This window comes from Arvicanthis niloticus (assembly GCF_011762505.2).
Source record: "Arvicanthis niloticus isolate mArvNil1 chromosome Y unlocalized genomic scaffold, mArvNil1.pat.X SUPER_Y_unloc_4, whole genome shotgun sequence".
Classification (NCBI taxonomy): Eukaryota; Metazoa; Chordata; class Mammalia; order Rodentia; family Muridae; genus Arvicanthis; species Arvicanthis niloticus.
In genome coordinates, this window is record NW_023045021.1 from 1858237 (window position 1) to 1878435 (window position 20199).

Consider the following 20199-nt stretch of genomic DNA (forward strand, 5'->3'; position numbering starts at 1 on the left):
CCCAGCCGGAAGCGGAAGGGAGGAGCGTGACCCACGCTCGTCATGAATCATTTATGACGCACTCAGCCAGCAGGAATGAATATGCAAGAGGAGGGCAGAGCTTTAAGGTCCTGTTGGGAGCCTCAGCTCTCCGAGACAGTCTAGCTCCTCACAGAAATGGTCATTGCTCCTCCTGGAAGTATGAAATCTCAGGGAAATCTGCTGGAAAATGCTTACAATACAGGCAGGTAAGAGGACACGACAGCCGAACACAACATAGAGCATGCCTTGAAGGTGTAAGCTCTTAGTCACTTCCCTGTGCTATGGGATCTTTCTACAACCCAGCAAATAATACATACGTATGCTGCACTAGACTGCGTTCCCTCTTTTCTAAAGCAGAAAACATCAGCTATGGGGGTCAGAATGGCTTCTTAAATATGACTTGTACCTTTAAAGGAGAAGCTGAGAGAATGTACACCTGCCATTATGCAAGGGAAGAATATGGATTCCTACACTGTAGGCACAAAATGAAAAAACAATCATTGCTCTAAAATTGATGTACTGTTGCACAAGGTGTCCTTGAATACATAACTAAATATAAGCGACACAGAGAAGGCAGGAGACGTTCAATTTTAATGTAGTGAAGAGAGAGGTGTTTTGTTTCTTCTTGTTCGGTTGGTGGTGGCTTATTTTTCCCATTTACTTAAAATAGTTCTTTTTTCCTCACTTAAATCACACGAGGAACAAGATACCATAATCTATCCTGATTATGGTATCTCCTCCCTCTACACCTCCCAATACCTGCATAACCTTCCTTCCCTTCCGGATTCCCTTCCTTTATGCCTCTCATTGTGAAAGAACAGGCTTCTAATGCGTAATAATGAAATATAACAAAATAAAACTTACTAACATAAAGCAAAAACTATAACAGAAAGAAAAGACACGAACAGAAAGAACAAGAATCAGACAACCACTCATACGTACACTCACGAATACCGTAAAAACACTAACCTGAAACCCACAATATATACACAGCGGACCTGGTGGAGACCTATGGAGGCCCTGCGCATCCTGCCTCAGTCTCTGTGAGTTCATATGAGCTTTGCTCAGTTAATTTAGAGAGCCTTGGTTTTTTCTGTCCTCCATCCCCTTTGACTCTTACAATCTTTCTGCTTCCTCTTGCATGAGGTTCCCTGAGCCCTGACAGGAGGATCTGATGGAGACCTCTTTCTCTCTCTCTCTCTCTCTCTCTCTCTCTCTCTCTCTCCCTCCCTCCCTCCCTCCCTCCCTCCCTCTCTCCCTTCTCCCTTCCCCCCATAGTCCCCCCTCCCCCCCCTTCCCCTCATAGTCCCCCCTCCCCCCCCCCCCTGTAATACTCTGGTGGTAAGACTCTGTAATTTTTTTTCCCATCTGCTGCAGGAGGAAGTGTTGATGGCTGAACAAAGCCATATAAGTACAGCAAAATATCTTTAGCAGCAATTTTATTGGTCCCTTTTGAATTTTGTTTTTCTATAGATCAGTAGTATTTGCTTTTAGGTCACTGGGCTATTTAGTCTCAAATTCTTGGTCCCCCAAGCAGTGTCAAATATAGGTGTCATGGAGCGGGCCCTAAGTCAAATCAGATATTGACTAGTTACTCCCTCAAATTTGTGACACTGTTACCATAGCATGTCTTGTAGGTAGGATAGCATTATAGATCAAAGGGTTTGTGGTTGGTTTGGTATTTACCTTTTTCTGGCCTCCAGGTACAGACAAGCACTCATGGGTGAGCACAGTCTCAGCTACAGGAGGGACATGATACAGCTCTTTCCAGCACATAACTGAACCACAGATGTGGAAATAGATTGTAAACACTATTCATAAATGCCGAAACATCAAAATATTAAGTTTGCTTAATCATCTAAGAAGGAGGAGTCCAATGTCAGAAGACAGAATGAGACAAGTGAAATGGCTCAGAGAATCATAGGAGCCATCCCTAATCAACCAAATGCTTCAGCAAAATATGAAGGGTAACTTTCCAGCAAAAGGGTAAGGAAGGAATCCCAGGCACATGAATCTAGGACATGGAGCTGTTTACATCAGCTGCAAATGAGCCACCAGAGGCCATGGTTAATTAAGAAAAATTGCTCTAAGTTCCTGGTACGTGTGTGTATATGCACATGTACTCGTCCCTCAGTCCCTTTGTAAGCATCCATGATTCACAGAATGATACCCTGGACTCAAACAGTATGTAAACACAAAGAGTGTTTCATCCTGCAGAAGATAAGGAGAGACCCCTGTGTGCTGGGGGGTCTCTCATTATCAAGTAAATCTGCACACTTGAATTGGTAAATTACCTAGGAAATTCTTAAACTTCAAAGAAACTGGAGTGTCAGTCCATTCATTTAAGGAAGAAAATAAAAGCAACAGGAGATAAGGTTGTATTATTACTACGGAAGGAGAGTATAATGAAAGCAGGGTAAGAGTCTTCGCTGTATCCTTCATTTTCCCTGTTTGTCTTTCTTTTACACCTCCTCAACCCAGCTTCTCTCCATATGCCATCTTGTCTCTCCTTGCTATGTGTCTGAAAACAACCAAACAGCCCATGTGTGTGTAAGACATTATTGTTGTGTGTCATAACAGAAAAACAACCCACTCTATCGCTGGCTACTCTCCTGGCCTGTGGGTCTCCCCAACCCCATAGCTAACCCCATGTGGGGACCGCCCAACTTCTCACTGTTCCCTTGCTGAGGAACCCACTCGCTCACATTCCCAGTCCTCTAACTCCCTCAACTGGCTGCTGCAATCCCAAATTTCCACGGCTAGCTGGGGGTGCACTCTTCCAAACCCACGCTCTGCTGCTGCGGTTACCTTTCCCTGGAGCTCAGTTGATCCCTGCAAAATGGAAAACGCCAGACTCTTAATTAGAATCAACAGATAAGACAATCGCTGGACGAGGAATCTATCATCCTAAATTCACCAACTATTCTACGTTAGAAATCTTCCAGTGGCAGATCCTGGTGGATTCTGCCACCAGAACTATCACTCCCCGGCCTACAACTTATCGGCCTTGCTCCCACCGTCCAAAAGAAACCACCCTCCTCCTGCCTTCTCTCTTTCCCCTCTAGCACTGGAAGGCCCACCCTCCACCTTGCCCACTGATTGGCTTCTTGCCTTCGTTCTCATTTAAATCAGTTGGGGAGAAATCCCACAACAAATTATACACTTTATAAACAGCAGAAAGGAAAACTATGCATGATTCATTGTGTCTAATCATGACAGTTATAACAGGATGCTTAAACAGATAAAGAATAAAGGGGGCTTCTGCTCAAAGTCTCTCAGTTATTACTCCAGCATGATAGTTTTAATGGGGCCCCACAGCTAAGTTCTTTTAGACGATGTAAACATGAATTTAATGGTGATTGGGATACAAACCAAACAAAACTAAAACTCTATATGCTAAGTAAGTCATAAAGACTGGGTTATGTTTTTTTTTTTTTTTTTTTTTTTTACAAGGTTCGCCTGAGAGCTTGCAAGCCTAATGGTTTTGCAGCTTGAACACAGGTAATATTAACTTTCTTCATCACACTGTGTGTAGAAAAGGATTCAGTCTTCTCTCGATGAGGTAATGTGGCACAATGCCTTCATACATTCTGTCTTCAGAAGTCTAGTGAGGCCTGCTTAAAACACAGCTGGACTTGTTAAATGTTGTTATTCCTTCAAAAGGGAGGAGATACCCAAGGTCATTGGGTCTCATCAATCCTCCCAACTGGTTGTATGTGATTAGGCCCTAATTATATGAGGCCACAGGTCTTCTGGGTATACAGGCTAGAAACTAAAAATAGGGAGGAACTATCCAAAAAGCCTTGAGAAATAGATAGATATACTTTGGGTTTTTTTTTTTTTTTTTTTTTTTTTTTTTTTTTTTTGGTTTTTCAAAACAGAAACTCTGTTAGCCTTGGCTGTCCTGGAACTCACTCTGTAGACCAGGCTGGCCTCGAACTCAGAAATCCGCCTGCCTCTACCTCCCAAGTTCGCAAGTGCTGGGATTAAAAGCATGTGCCACCACTGTCCGGCGCTAGATATATTTTGTAAAGACCCCAAATACTACTCTGCCTACTACTTTATGTCCTCATGGTATTTAAAATGTTTTATCCAATATGTATGATATATATATATGTATATATATATATGTATATATTCTATATGTATGTGTATATATATATATAAACACATTAAAATCACACAAATCACACACACAGAGAAGAGAAAGAGGAGAGAGAGAGAGAGAGAGGAGAGAGAGAGAGAGAGAGAGAGAGAAAGAGAGAGAAATATATATTTCAGGCTAATTTTAGGCTTTCCTTCCCTCCTTTACCTCCCAAAGTGCCGAGATAAACACTGCTGTGTGCACCAGTTGAGTCTAGCTAGCTCTTATTGTTAAACCTTAGTCAGGGGCTCAAAATCCATAACTAGCTTTTGTTATACGGTTATATTGCACAGATTTGCTTTTTAAAAATCATTCGTTTGATCTGAGCCATTTCACTTGAAAAATCTAAAGAATAGTTGTTTGCTTCTGTTGGATTGGTTTTATAGTGTGTTTGCTTTTTGACTCTGTGTGTTTTTTTTGCTCTGCAAGTACATGACATACTTTGGGGTCTTGTCACATGCTGTCACTGGTATAATCACAAGCCTAAGTTCATTTATTCCTTGTCATCTGGAAAAGGCAAACACTCCAGGGCATTTGTTGGAGAAAGAAAAAGTCTTATTTAGAAGACTAACAAGGCAGAGACAGAAGATATTGCTAACAAAGACTGTGGTTTTTTTGTTTGTTTGTTTGTTTTTTGTTTTTTTTCTAGTATGAGGGGGCTTTTAAAAACCTTTAGTCAAGTCTGTTTGTGTGGGTGGGGCATATGATGTCAGTGCTAGCATAGGCCAGCAGAGAGTGTTGGGTCCTCTGGAGCTGGAGTTACTACAGGCAATTGTATACTAAGCTCCTGTGTCAGAACACCAAGCATTCTTAACCACCAAACCAGTGTCTCTCAAGTCCCTGGGTCATAGTGTTAACCCATTAGGTACTTTTGTCAGAGTCACCAGTTGCACCAAAGCTAGTGGAAAACTTGCCATTTATATTGGAACTTCTAGACTACACCCTTCCTTCCAAGGCTCAGAGATCCATTGTGGAAGGGTAGGGGTGGAGCAGAAAGAATATGAGAGCCAGACGATGTGGATGGCTACAAGTCAACAGTATTCCTGCTGATACAGTAGGGCAGCTGCATATATGAACTCACAGAGGTTCTGACATCATGCACCAGACTATTGCAATAGTTACTAGCACATATGCAATATCTGAGGCCTGCTCACAGCTAACCATTGAACTGATCACTGGGTCCCCATGGAGGAGGTAGAGAGAAGACTGAAGGAGCTGATGGGGCTTGTGGCCCCATAGGGAGAGTGACAATACCAACCAACCAACCAGAGCTCCCAGGGAGCTGCCAGCCTGGGAACACACATGGAGGTTCCCATGGCTCCAGCATATATGTAGTTGAGCATGGCCTTGTCGGGTGTCAGTGGGAGAAGAGAGCCTTGGTCAAGGGAAGGCTGGATGAATCCCCAGTGTGGGGGAATTCGGGAGTGGGAGGTGGGAGCAGGTGGATGGGTGGGGGCACACCCTCATAGAAGTAGGAGGAGGGGGGATGAGATAAGGGGTTTGGGACGATGGGGAAAGCTGATAACATCTGAAAGGTAAATAAATAAAATATCCAATAATGATAATGATAAACAACCCCAGGATTAATGATCACATCTGGAGGTTTAATAAAGGCAGGGAGAGGGGTTCAAGCCTTTTCCCTGGTTTTCATACCTTGTCCGAGGCATTTAAGGCTGCCAAGTGACATAATGTCAAGGTTTCTTAGTCATATCTGGCCTGTGCCCTACCTCAGCAAAACAACCCTCACCAAGCAGCTGATCTTTAGAGACATTGCGGCCTCTGACTTTATATTGTCATGCTATGTCCTTCACCTCTTCTTTCCACCATGAGAAGCATTGTAAGTGTGGCTCGGTTTCTAATATTGCTATTGCCATATCCTTGGGGACTATTCTAGGGCGCCCTGCCAGGAAAAAACCCTTGAGAGCCAGGTGCTTTTATGTACTGCAATGCTTTTAGGAATATTCATGTAAGTTTCCAGGCTGTCCACAAGTGCCAAGCTAGCAGCAGGAGGGGACAAGTATTCTGGCCATTTGGTTACTATGGTCATGGGCAGGAATTAGGCAAGAGGACCTGCAACAGGCCCAGGAAACCATTCAATCCTATGAGGCTGCTAAGGGTATATATTATCAGGGGCTGACCAGGAGGGTAGATTAAGATGGGTTCCATATATATTTCCCATTGGCTGTTCATGGAATTCCTTGCGAGCCTAGATCTTTTCCCTTGGCCTGGCCTTACCCGTTGCATCTTTCAGAATGTCAATGCAGAAGAGCATGTTTGAAATGGATGTGTATCCCAGAGGGTTCTTTGCTGGGTGTGTTTTGTTCCACCAACCTGTGTTTGTCCACTTTGTTCTGAAGGTCCTTGAAAGAGTTCTTTGTCCAGTTTGTTCTGAAGGTCCTTGAAAGTGTTCTTTGTCCTTGAGTCAGGTTGTATGTCTGATCTCCCAGTGACCCTGAGGATCAAGCAGGTCAACATGTGACCTTCAGAGTAGGGACATTCTATCTACTCAGGCTTCAAGCTAGAGGGTAGGTGACCATAGGACCTCTCAGTGCCCTTGTCCTGTGTGGTAGGTTTGACGCTGGCAATAGAATAACTACATTTGATTTGGTAAACTGGTGGGATACAGACAGGGCCACTCTCTTAACCCTGACAAAGAGACACATTATTGGAAAGTATTAGAGAAGGCTGGAGGACCAAAAGCTTCCTAGGACCTGGTTCTCTTAAGCCAGTATCATATTCTGTTGGGGTGGTCCTGGGAGGAGAATGCTAAAGGCAAAGCTATCCATGGAATGAATAGACAGCAGGCAAAGAGAAGTCATGGCCACAGTGCACCCTATACACATTACCTTAGGTCTCTGGTAGGAAAGTTAGAAGGGAGTCTCAGGTAGGGAGGTCCTCTGATACCCTCAGTGGGGGGAAGGAGGACTCTGGGTGCTATGATCTGGAGGACTGGCAGTGTGTGGCTGGAGAAAAGAGACAGGACTGGGACTGACATGGCATTCAGTGACTCTACTCCCTCAGCAACTAGTAGCCATGAGGTGTTACCCAAGTGAAGGAAGTAGGAGTGGAGCAGGACTGAACTTGAGGGCACAAACTGGCAAGATGCCAAAACATGCCTTTGCCAAGGGATGGAGTGGCAAAAGCCAAGGGCATTGGCTTGGCAGAATGGACAGTGCCCTTTCTTGAGCTGAGTGAGGAAGCCAGAGAGAGAAAGGCATTTCCTCTTCCTAAAAGGCTACCTGCACTCTCTAAGGAAGACACCACACAGAGCATCAGTGCCTTCATTGCGGGGGGGGGGGGGGGGGGGTGTTGGGGGGGGTGGGGAATCTGGCAATAACAGGCTACCAGGCAAGGCACTTGGGGTACTTTGACTCCTGCTTCAGAGTCCTGGAGGACCCACCAATTGCTCCTGCCTCAGGTGGGAAGTCCCAGAATGTTGGTCTTGACAGAATTCCCTGTGCAACCCTCATAGCCAAGGCCCTAGTGTAGTTCTCAATGTTGGAACACGTCCTCACTAGCCACACTGACTTGGGCACAGGATTCAAGTGTAAGGTTTGGGTTTCTGAGAGTGAACCAGAGTCCATCCCCACAGGGTGTGGAAAGCTGCAGATTCTCTGTCAGCACAGTTATGGAACACTCCAAAATCCATCCCATCAGTGCCTTCAAAACCCACCTTTTCACACAAGTATCACTTTTTTTCCTTTTATTGTGTCCAAAAGACAGGAAAACTGCCAGCCATCACTTGGGTGACTGTCACCCCTCCTTTTTTTTTTAACGTCGTATTGACAGAGCAGATTTCAGAGTAGAGATTGATGGGCCCTGTCTGAGCATCATGGGGGCTGCTTTAGGTCTTCCCTCACTGATTCTCAACAAGGCGTGGCGCACTCCTTCCTACTCTCCTTCTTCAAGGCTGGACAAAGACCAAGCAGGCATGCATATGCACAGAATATAAAATGCAAACACACAGTCGAGGGAGGATGGCTGGGCTTTGCTCACAATGCTTCCCTTACCCTTACTTGAGTTGAACTGGCACTCAGATCTCCCTGCCTGAAATGGCCTTGCCTTGGCACTTGCTAAACTCCTGATAGTTTTCCTGCTCCTCCGTATGGACCCAAAGCCTAGAAACCTCTCTGTGTCTTCTTAGGCAAAGCATACCTACACCTCAGGGAACTTTCCAGAGAATGTGGTAGGTTTTTGCAGCAAACTGGGAGAGGCATAGGCTTGGCTGTGGACTTTGAGGATACCCCATTTTAGTACCTCACAGGAGAGACCCCTTGAAAATGGCTTTTTGCTGACCTGGAGATCTGCATTTTCTGCTCACACACTACTCAATTTACCTACATTGGCTTCTCTGGTAGGCCATCTACCATTTGACCTGGAGATCTGCATTTTCTGCCCACACACCACTCTATTAAGCTACATTGGCTTCTCTGGTACGCCATCTACCATTCATTGAGCTAAGAGATTATTTGCCCACTGACACTCAGTGAAGTTTCTCTGCCAGTGCTAAGATTCCCACCTACAACCTCCTGCACATACTACACATCTTCTAGACAGTATGGTCAAGTCCAGAGCTGTTGTCAGCAGCCCTGCCCACTGTCATATACAAGGCAGCTCATCCACGGTCACACGGGTTCTCCCTCTGGCCCTCTTCTATCTGAGAGAAATATTCAGGAGACCCAGCCTGAGTTCTGCAATGACCTGTGGAGAGATGAGGCAAGTGTCTCTCTAGCTTCTGGGGTCAGTGTTCCTCTGCAGCCTATAAGGACTCAGGACACATTTTTTTTTTTTTTAGAGTAGTGAGTCCAGTAGTGTGCGTTCCTTGTCTTTGTCTGAGTGTCTATGTTTGACTACTTTTGGTGTGTGTGGGGGGGGGGGAGTGTGTGGGGGGGGAGCATGAGTGTGTATGTGTGTGTGTCATTGTATATATCTGTAAATAATTGAGTACAGACCCACATTAACAAAGTGCCAGCAACAACTGTAGGTTGTATAAAAACAGTACTAATAAAAAGTAACTTTAATATTACTATGTTCAAAATTTGTATGAATGACTTTTATAATGCATTGATATGACAAATAGAGGAAGAAAAATTTCTTGAAATCTTTGTTGATGTTTATTTTATTATGTAGCTTCAAACTCCAAAGCTCAGCCTGTGCATTACTAGTGGATTTTGCTCTTTCATGGTGGAGATAATTATAATGGGCTATTGAGCCAGGACAGGTTATTTCTTTGTTTTTCCATGCTTAGTGGACTAGGATACAAATGGTAGGTTTCATGCTTATCTTTAACCCTCTCCACTACTTTTGCATGGTTGTTTGTTTCTCATGTTAGTCTATTCTAAATATCACATACGCTTCAGGGCGAAAAGAACTCATTAGTATGCTCTTGTTGTATGTTAATACTGGTTGTGAAGGAATAATCAAAGAGTAAGAGATATGTTTTTAAGGAGTGCAAAAATGCAGTCTCTAACATTCACAAACTAGACAGGTTTTGGTTGACAATATGTAGGTTTGTGGGGTGGTTTCAAAGTAGATTAGTTGGGCTGGACTAGGGAGGTCCTGAGGGAGGAGGAATACATATTTTCTTACATATTTTAAATATTAAAATCTTTTTTACAAACACATTTTGAATAGCAGCATTTAGCTCTTACACTATAAGTTTTGACTCCTCTGACTCTCTCTGTCTCTCTCTGTTTCTGTCTTTCTGTCTCTCTCATCTCATCTCATCTCATCTCATCTCATCTCATCTCATCTCATCTCATCTCATGTCTTCTTGTTTATAGTTGTAGTCATAATTCTTCCACTACGTTCAACATTTCAGATCTTGCTTTTCAGTGTTCAACCCTACAGTCACAGGATATCTTAAGTTCTGGAGAAGAGACAAACTTTGGAGCTGGTGACAATTGTCTAGAGAGCATGGAGGGCCATATCAAGCGCCCCATGAATGCATTTATGGTGTGGTCCCGTGGTGAGAGGCGCAAGTTGGCCCAGAAGAATCCCAGCATGCAAAATACAGAGATCAGCAAGCAGCTGGGATACAGGTGGAAAAGCCTTACAGAAGCAGAAAAAAGGCCTTTTTTCCAGGAGGCACAGAGACTGAAGACCCTACACAGAGAGAAATACCCAAACTATAAATATCAGCCTCATCGTAGGGCTAAAGTGCCACAGAGGAGTGGTACTTTGCAGCCTGCTGCTGCCTCAACAAAACTGTACAGTCTGCTACAGTGGGACATAAACCCCCACACCATCACATACAGACAAGAATGGGCTAGAGCTGCACACCTGTCCTCCAAGGACCAGCAAAGCAAAGGACCATGTACAGCCTATGAGCATCCCCACGGGGCACCCACTGCAGCAGCAGCAGCAACAGCAGCAACAGCAGCAGCAATACCAGCAGCAACACCAGTTCCACCAGCAGCAGCTAACCTACTTACTGACAGCTGACATCACTGGTGAGCATACACCATAGCAGGAGCATCTCAGCAAAGCCCTGTGGTAGGTGTCTCATGACACTGGCCTCTGTTCCTACCTATGCCAATACTCCTCCTTGCTATAATTTTACAGACTGAGACTTCTAGTTGGTTTGGATGCTGATTTCCCTCCTGTTGTAATAAAGGTCCTGTTCCTTCCTTTTGGGTTCCAAAATGTGTGTAAAGATGTGTAGTGTGTAAGGAAGGAGAATGCTAAGAAATGCTTCTACATTTTTTTTTTTTGTTTGTTTAAACAGAGTACTAGTTGCATTTTTGTGGCATTTTATCCACAGAAGAAACCAGAGTCTTAGGCTCAGATCCAATTTAGATGAATTTATTTTTACTGCTGGCAGAAAGACAGCCAACAGATTTAGAGCCAATACAGCATGCCATGCTAAAGTGGGGGCTAGGGGAGGGTAAGGTGGAGTTTTAAAGGAACCATCAGAAGGGGACACACTACAAATATCCAGCTGGGCAAGAAAATTCTTTTCATTCCTGTTATGTAGAAATAATAGAACATTTCATCCCCTCTTCCCACAGATAAGCAGGTTTTACAAGAACAAAGGTAGCTGTTAATTCCTCACAGCCTCACAGATAAGAATATCATCCTATTCTTATCTTACTCTGTGGCCAACAGGATCTCCCAGGCATTCCAGGGCAAAGGTCAAGGGCCCTTACTGGATGCTTGGCTGCATATTAAATTTCTTCAGCCACCACATATATAAATTATCACCCAGGTTGAGCATTCTAATGACTGGGATGCAGTAGTTCATGTCTGAGCAGGCAAAAACACAGTACCATCAGGTCAGAGCTGGCTGTCAGGTCCTTACAGCATCACCATGGAAACCATTCTTTTATCTGTAAGTCTTCAATACTCATCACTGAAAAACATACACAACTTAATGCTGTGAAAACATAGGCTGTGCCTCTTTAGTATGCAAAGCACTCCTTTGTACGTCAAATGCATCTTTCTGTTTATCAGGTCTCTCTATAGCACACAAAACTACATCATGAGTACATAAAGTCTGTCTCCTCTGTGTGTGTGTGTGTGTGTGTGTGTGTGTGTGTGTGTGTGTGTGTGTGTGTGTGTGTGTGCGTGTGTGTGTGTGTGAGTGAGTGTGCGTGTGTGTGAGTGAGTGTGTGTGTGTGTCTGTGTGTGTGTGCGTGTGTGTGTGCGTGTGTGTGTGTGTGTGTGTGCGTGTGTGTGTGTGTGTGTGTGTGAGTGAGTGTGCGTGTGTGTGAGTGAGTGTGTGTGTGTGTGTGTCTGTGTGTGTGTGTGTGTGAGTGTGTGTGTGTGTGTGTGTGCGTGCGTGTGTGTGTGTGTGTGTGAGTGTGCATGTGTGTGAGTGAGTGTGCGTGTGCGTGTGAGTGTGCATGTGTGTGAGTGAGTGTGTGTGTGTGTGTCTGTGTGAGTGTGCGTGTGCGTGTGAGTGTGCGTGTGTGTGTGTGAGTGTGCGTGTGTGTGAGTGAGTGTGTGTGTGTGTCTGTGTGTGTGTGTGTGTGTGTGTCTTTTCCACTTCTCCTCCACACTGTGCAAAGCCCATTTGTCCAATGAACTATGCTATGAGCTCTCTGTCACATCTTTTGGCAAAATAAGCCCTTACCTTGTGTTTAGGCATAAGAAGTCACATGCTGCTTCTCTTTTATTATGTATCTTTAAAGAATAAACAGTAATAAAACTTAATAAAAACATAAAAATTTGTGTACAAAAGCAATACAGACAAAGCTTTGTTTTTGTTTTCAAGGGCTAGCTAAGAATCAGAAGCAAAATGGACAAAGCAACAAGCTTTGTTTTTAACGTAGGCAAGTTAAGTGGATGATGTAGCAACACTTAAGACAACACATAAACAAAATGATTGGACTAATATACAAAGGTGTAGAGGAGGAGAGTATAAGTGGGGTGAATGAATGGCCATCTGCCCATTAGCTCAACTGCCAGATTGTTATAAGCTAAGGAATGGTTCAAAGTTACCCACTCTGGTTCTTACAAACAAGCTTAAAACAGAAATGAAGAGTGTACATAGCAGCCCCTCCAACAGTTTCTTTAAGAAAGCTCAGGGAACCATACATAGGCGTGTTGACACCAAGTATTATACCCAGACCTTCTGTTAGCCTGTTCCAGTTTCATCACATTAATCTACCACAGCGTTTCCCCCATAGTAAGTCAGTTACCCATCAACTTTTGAATCAACTATGTAACCCTGGCACAACTCTAAAACATAGGTTGGAAGAAAATATCAGCCATGGAGCCTCAACCTTGACATCTTATACACTAAGTACTATACACCATGGTGTATTATCTGATGTATTGAACTCTTTGAAACAGTTAAACTACTGTTCTACAGGGTCTTAAGACCTTTGAGCTTTAGTTGATTCTCAAAACCAGGGAGTGTGAACACTAACTTACATATATTGCCTTCTGTAAATCAGTTAAAAGTCTGTTCTCTAGAATTCAATGGAACAGTTAGTTGACACTACTGGACTTCTAAGTGGTTGGTTTTATTTATGGGTGTTTCAGCACTATTTCAATGCCAAAAATCAATAAGGGTTTATAAGTCTTCGGGTAGATTTCTAACACAAATGAATACAAATATATCCATCCCAATGGGTGCTTATGTTTCTGCAGCTGTTTTCCATGTCATTTGTGTTTCTTTTCTCTTTTATGTGAATTATATGCAAAGAGCCATAAATACAGGACAAGGACAATTGTTCCTTTGGCAGTCCACAGGCTTCCTCTTTCTCACCTGGACCTACTTGTTACATATCTTCCTTCATCTCCTCCTCTTCCTCCTCTTCTCTTCCTCCTCTCTGCCCTCCTCTTCCTCCTCTCTGCCCTCCTCTCCCTCCTCCCTCTGCTTCCTCTTCCTCCTCCTCTTCTGCTTCCTTCTTCCCCTCTCTCTCCTTCACCTTTGAGCATGGAGTAGCCTCATGCAAGAAAGCTTTCGAAGTTAATCTGGCTTGAAGTTTGCAAGCAGTGCAAAATCTGCCTAAGATTTATAGCCCTTTTCTCCAGAATGCTCACCCCACTATCTGCTTAGAGGTTAGTACTGGAATTGGTGGCTATTCTTGGAGAGCTTATGAGATGCTGTTCTTTTGTTAGATGCCACTCCTACTCCTCTGCCTCATACTTCCTGCTATGAACTCTTTCATGGTCACACCAAGTCCAAACCAAGGCACGGACCACAGCACCAATATCTGGGAGAAAGTTCTAGAACAATGGTGAAGACAGGGCTTATAAAACAGGGACAGATCGGTGACACGGAAGTGACTGCGAACAGGAAGAGGACGAGAAAAATAACCGTCCGTGACGCCGAGTGGAAGCGGACTCAGAGCCACCATGAACAGCAAAGGTCAATATCCAACACAGCCTACCTACCCTGTGCAACCTCCTGGGAATCCAGTATATCCCCAGACCTTACATCTTCCTCAGGCTCCACCCTATACTGATGCTCCACCTGCATACTCAGAGCTCTATCGTCCAAGCTTTGTTCATCCAGGGCCTGCCACAGTCCCCACCATGTCAGCTGCATTTCCTGGCGCCTCACTGTATCTGCCTATGGCCCAGTCTGTGGCTGTTGGGCCTTTAGGCTCCACAATCCCCATGGCTTATTATCCAGTTGGTCCCATCTATCCACCTGGCTCAGCAGTGCTGGTGGAAGGAGGTTATGATGCAGGTACCAGATTTGGAGCTGGTGCCACTGCTGGCAACATTCCTCCTCCACCTCCTGGATACCCTCCCAACGCTGCTCAGCTTGCAGTCATGCAGGGAGCCAACATCCTTGTAACTCAGCGCAAGGGAAACTTCTTCATGGGTGGCTCAGATGGTGTCTACACCATTTGGTGAGGAAACGTCGCCACTCCTGTGCCGGGGAAGACATCATATACCTTCAGCACTTCTCACAATGTAACTGCTTTAGTCATATTAACCTGAAGTTGCAGTTTAGACACATGTTTTTGGGGTGTCTTTCTGGTGTCCAAACTTTGAGGCACTTTTCAAATTTAATAAGGAACCCTGTAAGGATAGCAGTCCCTCCCTAAAGCATTCTGAGGTAGGGAGGTATCCATTCTTCAAATGAATGTGAGAGAAACAGCCCCAAGGCTCTTCCTTAATTCCTCTGGAGTGATGCTGTGCCATGCTGGTCTTTGCTTCTAGTAATAAAACATCAAATTAGGTTTCGAGGGAACTTTGATATTCCTAAGAATTAAAGTTGCCAAATTATTCTGATTAGTCTTTAATCTCCTTAAGTCTTTGATTTATCTTACTTGTTAAATGAAACGCATTAGCTGTCTGCCTTTTCCTTCCCATCCTCTGCCCCACCTGTCCCTACTCCTCCACCCCCTCCCATCGATGTCCATCGAATCAGTGGTGCAGGACCGAAAGCCAGTCAGACTCAGCCACTTGTCTCCCTGCACCTGTCCCACTTGACATTTTTAACTCGTCTTTCATAAGGATCCTCTGAAGCCCCGTGTGTCCCGAGCACAGACTCCATTTCTTTGGGTTTTGTATATCTCCAGGCAAGGTGAAGGGTACTTTTTGGACCCGCCTCATAAACCACCACTGTATCATTATGAACCCAGACTAGCTGTGGTGCCAGAAACCTGAACTTAAAACAACAGTTTTAGTGTAAACTGTCCTAGGAAAATTTAAAAATGACAGGCAGGGAAGAAAATGCATATCAAAAACTTGGCTTTAAAGCCTAATTAAGGGAGTTTTAGATCAAAAACTAGCTAACACTTCCTGAGTGTCTCATGTAGCCACTTGGGTTCCCAGGAGTTTCCTGAGGTGGGTTAGTAGGGTCACGTGAATGCCTCACTATGACATGACTTGAGTCCAGTGAGATCTCATTAGGATTAATATTTCAGGGATCCTTAATATTTTGATTTGTTTTCAGAGATTGGATTTTATTTTATTTTATCTGATATTTCAGTTCATCTAAATCTTGTGTTCTGTACATGTGATGTTTGACTGTACCATTGACTGTTATGGAAGTTCAGCGTTGTATGTCTCTCTACACTGTGGTGCACTTAACTTGTGGATTTTTTATACTAAAAATGTAGAATAAAGACTATTTTGAAGATTTGAAAAAAAAAAAAAAAACAAAACAAAAAAACAGGGACAGATCAAGGAGTCCTGAAATACTTTGTTCTATCTCCCAACTTTTAAAGTTATAGGGCAAACGAACAGATATATACATGAAGAAGTCATATTAAGAAGAGTCGCAAGCCAATTGCATTGAGATTTCACTGAAAATCTAAACTAGACAGGATAAACTACTATATAAACACCAAGTATCCTTGTTCTTTTTTTGTTTTGTGTTTCCACAAAGAGCATGTTGAAACTCTGGAATTGTGACAAGGAGCATTATTTTTGCCTTCTGAACAAAAATGTGTCTGGGTTGGTGGAGTGGTGGTCCCCTCCGGGGGTCTCAGAGCCCCACGATGGGCACCACTTGTCCAGGCCAGCTGGACAATCAAGTGGGACCCTTAGACCCTGTGGAGAGGACTGAGATGCGTGAGAAAATAAGGAGGCACAGCAAGCCAAGAAGTCTGATCACGCTGGCAAACATTTTATTGTTCACACAGGTTATATACTCTGAAAACAGGATATGAGGAGGGATGGGAAAGGAAAGAGGGCTTTGCAGGTGGAGGAAGCTGGCTGCAGCTGTGGGGTCTAACTCAGTTATTCTCACAAGGCCTTGCCGTTACCAGGGCTTCTAAAAACATCTATCTAGCAGGATGTTGGGTAAATCTAGAGATCAGGAGGAAGGGTTACTAATTACGAAGGTGGGTTGCTATGAGGCCTTGTTTGAAGTTCTGAGAACTGACAAGTGAATCATGGAAGGTAAGCAGAAAGAAGAATAGTAGATAGGAGAGCCAAGGGTGAGTGTTTGCCAAGAGTAAGGCCTTGCCATGGCTTCCCACAACGGCCCATCCTGAGATAAGGTATTTTCCCATTCTTGTGGTTATGCCCAGGCTGTTCTTTGGGAGGGGGTTTTATGTCCTTGTCCCTGGAGTTTATGGCTGTTCCTGTTGTTGGTGCCTTATGGCCTAGTTCCTGGGATGTATGGTCTATTCCTGGAGTTGGTGCCCTGGAATCTTCTTTTTGAAATAGGGCTGGTCCTTTAATGGAGACAGATGGGGTTATGTTGTCTTTTTAAAGGGACAGCACAGGCTGGAGAGTTTGTAGAGCAAGGGGAACACAGCTCCACTGCTGGTGAGAGTACAAACTTTACAACCTCTGTGGAAATCAAGTTGCCACTTTCTCAAAAAACTGGGAATAGTTCTACCTCGGGACTCCTGGGCATATACCCAAAAGTTGTTCCACCATACCAGAAGGACACATGCTCTGCTATGATCATAGCAGCTTTATTCATAACAGGCAGAAACTGAAAACAACCTAGATGTCCCTCAACTGAAGAATGCATAAGGAAAGTGTGGTTCATTTACACAACTGAAGGCTACTCAGACATTAAAAACAAGGACATTAGGGATTTCACAGGCAAACATATGGAACTAGAAAACATCATCCTGAGGGAGGTAACCCAGACTCAAAAGGACAGGCATGGTATGTACTCACTGATAAGTGGATACTAGGGACAAAGTAGAGGATAACCACGTTATAATCAACAGTCTCAAAGAAGCCAAATCACAAGGTGGGCCCAAGGGAGGATGTTTGAATCTTTCTCAGAGGGACAAACAAAACAGATACAGGAGGCTGATGGGTAGAGGGAACTTCTTGGGAGAGGAGATGTGGACAGGAGTGGGGCAGGTCAGGGGTAGAACAGATGTAGAGAGAGTAGGGGTGAGAGTAGACACATGCAGTGTGTGTGTGTGTGTGTGTGTGTGTGTGTGTGTGTGTGTGTGTGTGTGTGTGTGTCTCTGTGTGTGTGTGTGTCTGTGTATAAGCGGGGAGAGTGTGTAATCTCTAGGTTGTACCAGAGACCAGGGATGGGCGGAGGCCCCAGGGAGTGTATGGAGGCAACTAGCTGAGACTCCTGGCAGTGGGGAATTTGGACCTGGAAGTGGCCACTTCCACTGCAGGCAGTGGAGGGATAAGGACAGTAACCCACCCATTGAAACTTGGACCCCAAATTCATCCCAATGACAAGAAGAATAAGGACAAATATGGAACACAAACTTAGGGAAAGGCCAAGGAGTGACTCCCCAAACTCCACCTAATGTTTGGTTATGGGTCTCAACATCTGTTTCAGTCAGCTGTTGGGATTACCCTCCAGAGGACAGTGATGCTAGGTTCCTATCTGCAAATGTAACAGAGAATCATTAATACCCAGGGATATTGGCTCTTGCCTGTGGAATGCATTTCAGGTGGAAATGCCAGTCACCCCTTGGGTCAGGGAGGGTTATACTGAGAAACTGCTGCTTATGCTGTGGAGTGTAAAGCATAAAGACATAGATAACAGACACACACAGTCACAGAAATGCACAGAAAGACCATCGCATTGCTTCAGGCATTTGTAAGATATCCAAGGCCAGGAAAGATGGCAGAGGAACTCCTCTTTATGCCAAGTGCACTGCTCTCACTCATTCAACAGCATAGACCATACACAGTTCCTTCCATTTCCACCGATGCCCTACCCAATAACTTCTTGCACATTTGCTCTCCCCTGAAGTGTGAAAACCACTAAGGATGTTGCTGTGGCCCAGAAATCTGGGATGCCTTGGATCACGAGGCCTATCTGTTTTCCAGGTGGGACCTGTTCCTCTCACCCACATGCCTCTTGAGGCTCTCCTGGACCCTGCTGGCTTGGGCAGGAAATGAGCCTATTTGGGACTGCAGTAGCTCCAGTTCTTCCAAGGGGAATGGTGTTTTGCTGGACCACTCCCAGGCTGTTCCCACAGGCCTTCCTGGACTTGGTCTCTGTTCTTCCTGCACTTGGGGGGTCCACCTTCACCACCTCCTGGACTTCCACCATCAGCCATAAGGCCTCTTCCCTGGGGCTGCTTCAAATCCCCCAAGTGTTACCACCTGTTTCTGCTGAGGGGCTCCATGCCAAGGGCTTCAGAGGTTACAGCATGGCTGCCTTGAGGGATGGTGGGCAATGCTCAGAATATGACAATCAGTTCAGTGGTCAACTCTGCTGTAAGGCAACCCCCACCCTCACTTCAGGCTTCTGACAGTCTTCCATTGAAATGGATTTCCAGTCTCCAGGCTCTCTTCTACTGTCTGTGAGGCTAGGATGTGCTTAGTTCTCTGAGGGGCACAGGGTCCTTCTGACAGCAGTTCCCTGAGCAGCTGTGAAGTCAGAGGCTTTTCCTAGCAGTATGGATCAGGGCCCTACTCCTCTGCAAGCTCATTCAAGGAAGAGTTGATTTCCTGTAGTTCTGGGTCTGTTTTGAATCCCTGAGCCTAGTGGGCTACCCCAACAGCTAAAAACCCTTCTGCAATTCTGACACAGGTGCAGAGTAGCACCCTGCTTTCGCTCAGAATTTGTGAGGACCTCAAACATCTGGCCATCAGACACCCTATGTAAATCCTCTTAATGCACCTTTTGATCAGCACCTCATGTAAACCCTTGGTGGCCTAGCAGGTCTCCAGGATTTCCTGGGCCTGCTGCAGGTCCCCCTGCCTAATTCTGGCCTCTGGCCCTCATACCGGGTGGGCAGCATACTTGTCGTCCCCTTCCTCTGCTTGCTTAGCACTGGGGCAGCCTGGTCTTTTACATGAATATTTATTGAATATTCCTATCTATATTTCAGCAGATAGAAGCACCTGGCTCTTTCCAACCCACACTTGTATTGTACAGGTCTGAGTGTGTAGTTACAAGGTTTAGGTAGAAGGAGATATATCTACAACAGCAGCAGAGCACCTGAAAGCAGAGATGTTGGGGTGTAATTAATTGTTGGTGATGTTTGTTGTATAATTAGGTGGGAATAGACCCTAAGATGCGTGCATATGTCGATGTACTTTGAGGTTGTCTGTGTGACTGGGTGTGCTTTTGAATATTTGCATGTGTGTGTGTGTAGACAGAGAAAGGGGAAAAAAGAGAGAGAGAGGGGAGGGGAGTGTGAGAGAGAGAGAGAGAGAGAGAGAGAGAGAGAGAGAGAGAAAGAGACTGAATATATGTGGACTTTCATGTACTAATAATTCCTCAGGCTATGGGTGTTTACAGCAGACATGGACTTCCTTCTCCTAGAGAAGGGTTTTATTTCAATGTGGTACTTGACCTCACCACTTCCATTTTTGTGCTAGAAAAAGGTTCCAGAAATCGTGCTGAAAGGTGCTTCCCAGTGCCTCTTAGAAATGTCCCTTGACTATATCCACCACACAGCGAGGCAGTTAGCAAGGACAGAAGACAGGAGCTTGAAAGGCTATGATACAGGGGATTCTCAGTAGAAACAAGCTAGAGTCAACGTCTAGCTTGCAAAGACACAAGGTCCCTAGCAGTCCTTAGAAAAGTGTGTTGTTCACTGTCTTCACATAGTATATACAGGTGGGAGAAGGGTGCCCATCTTTGCAGCAAGCAGCTTAGGTACAGAAAAGCCTATGAAATCAGGCATAAGAGTGAGAAGGAGCCAGGGAGGGTGGCCACTGGTTTTAGCTCT

At 44.7% G+C, this 20199-nt stretch overlaps 1 protein-coding gene and 1 pseudogene across 3 annotated transcripts; both read left to right on the forward strand.

The window, feature by feature from the left end:
- Positions 1-91: 91 nt before the first annotated feature.
- Positions 92-10654, forward strand: LOC117701337 (sex-determining region Y protein pseudogene; annotated as a pseudogene). The gene is made up of 2 exons (XR_013070150.1): positions 92-227; positions 10001-10654. The product of XR_013070150.1 is annotated as a sex-determining region Y protein pseudogene (transcript).
- A 3216-nt stretch (positions 10655-13870) lies between these two features.
- Positions 13871-15711, forward strand: LOC117701340 (DAZ-associated protein 2-like). 2 transcript variants are annotated; one of them, XM_034493113.2, is made up of 2 exons: positions 13871-14273; positions 14351-15711. In XM_034493113.2, the coding sequence occupies exons 1-2, from the start codon at positions 13973-13975 to the stop codon at positions 14671-14673; spliced, it is 624 nt and encodes a 207-aa protein (XP_034349004.1). In that variant the 5' UTR covers positions 13871-13972; the 3' UTR covers positions 14674-15711. The 2 variants fall into 2 exon arrangements, with proteins under 2 accessions (XP_034349004.1, XP_034349003.1); XM_034493112.2 differs by having other exon boundaries at positions 13872-14632.
- Positions 15712-20199: the final 4488 nt, after the last annotated feature.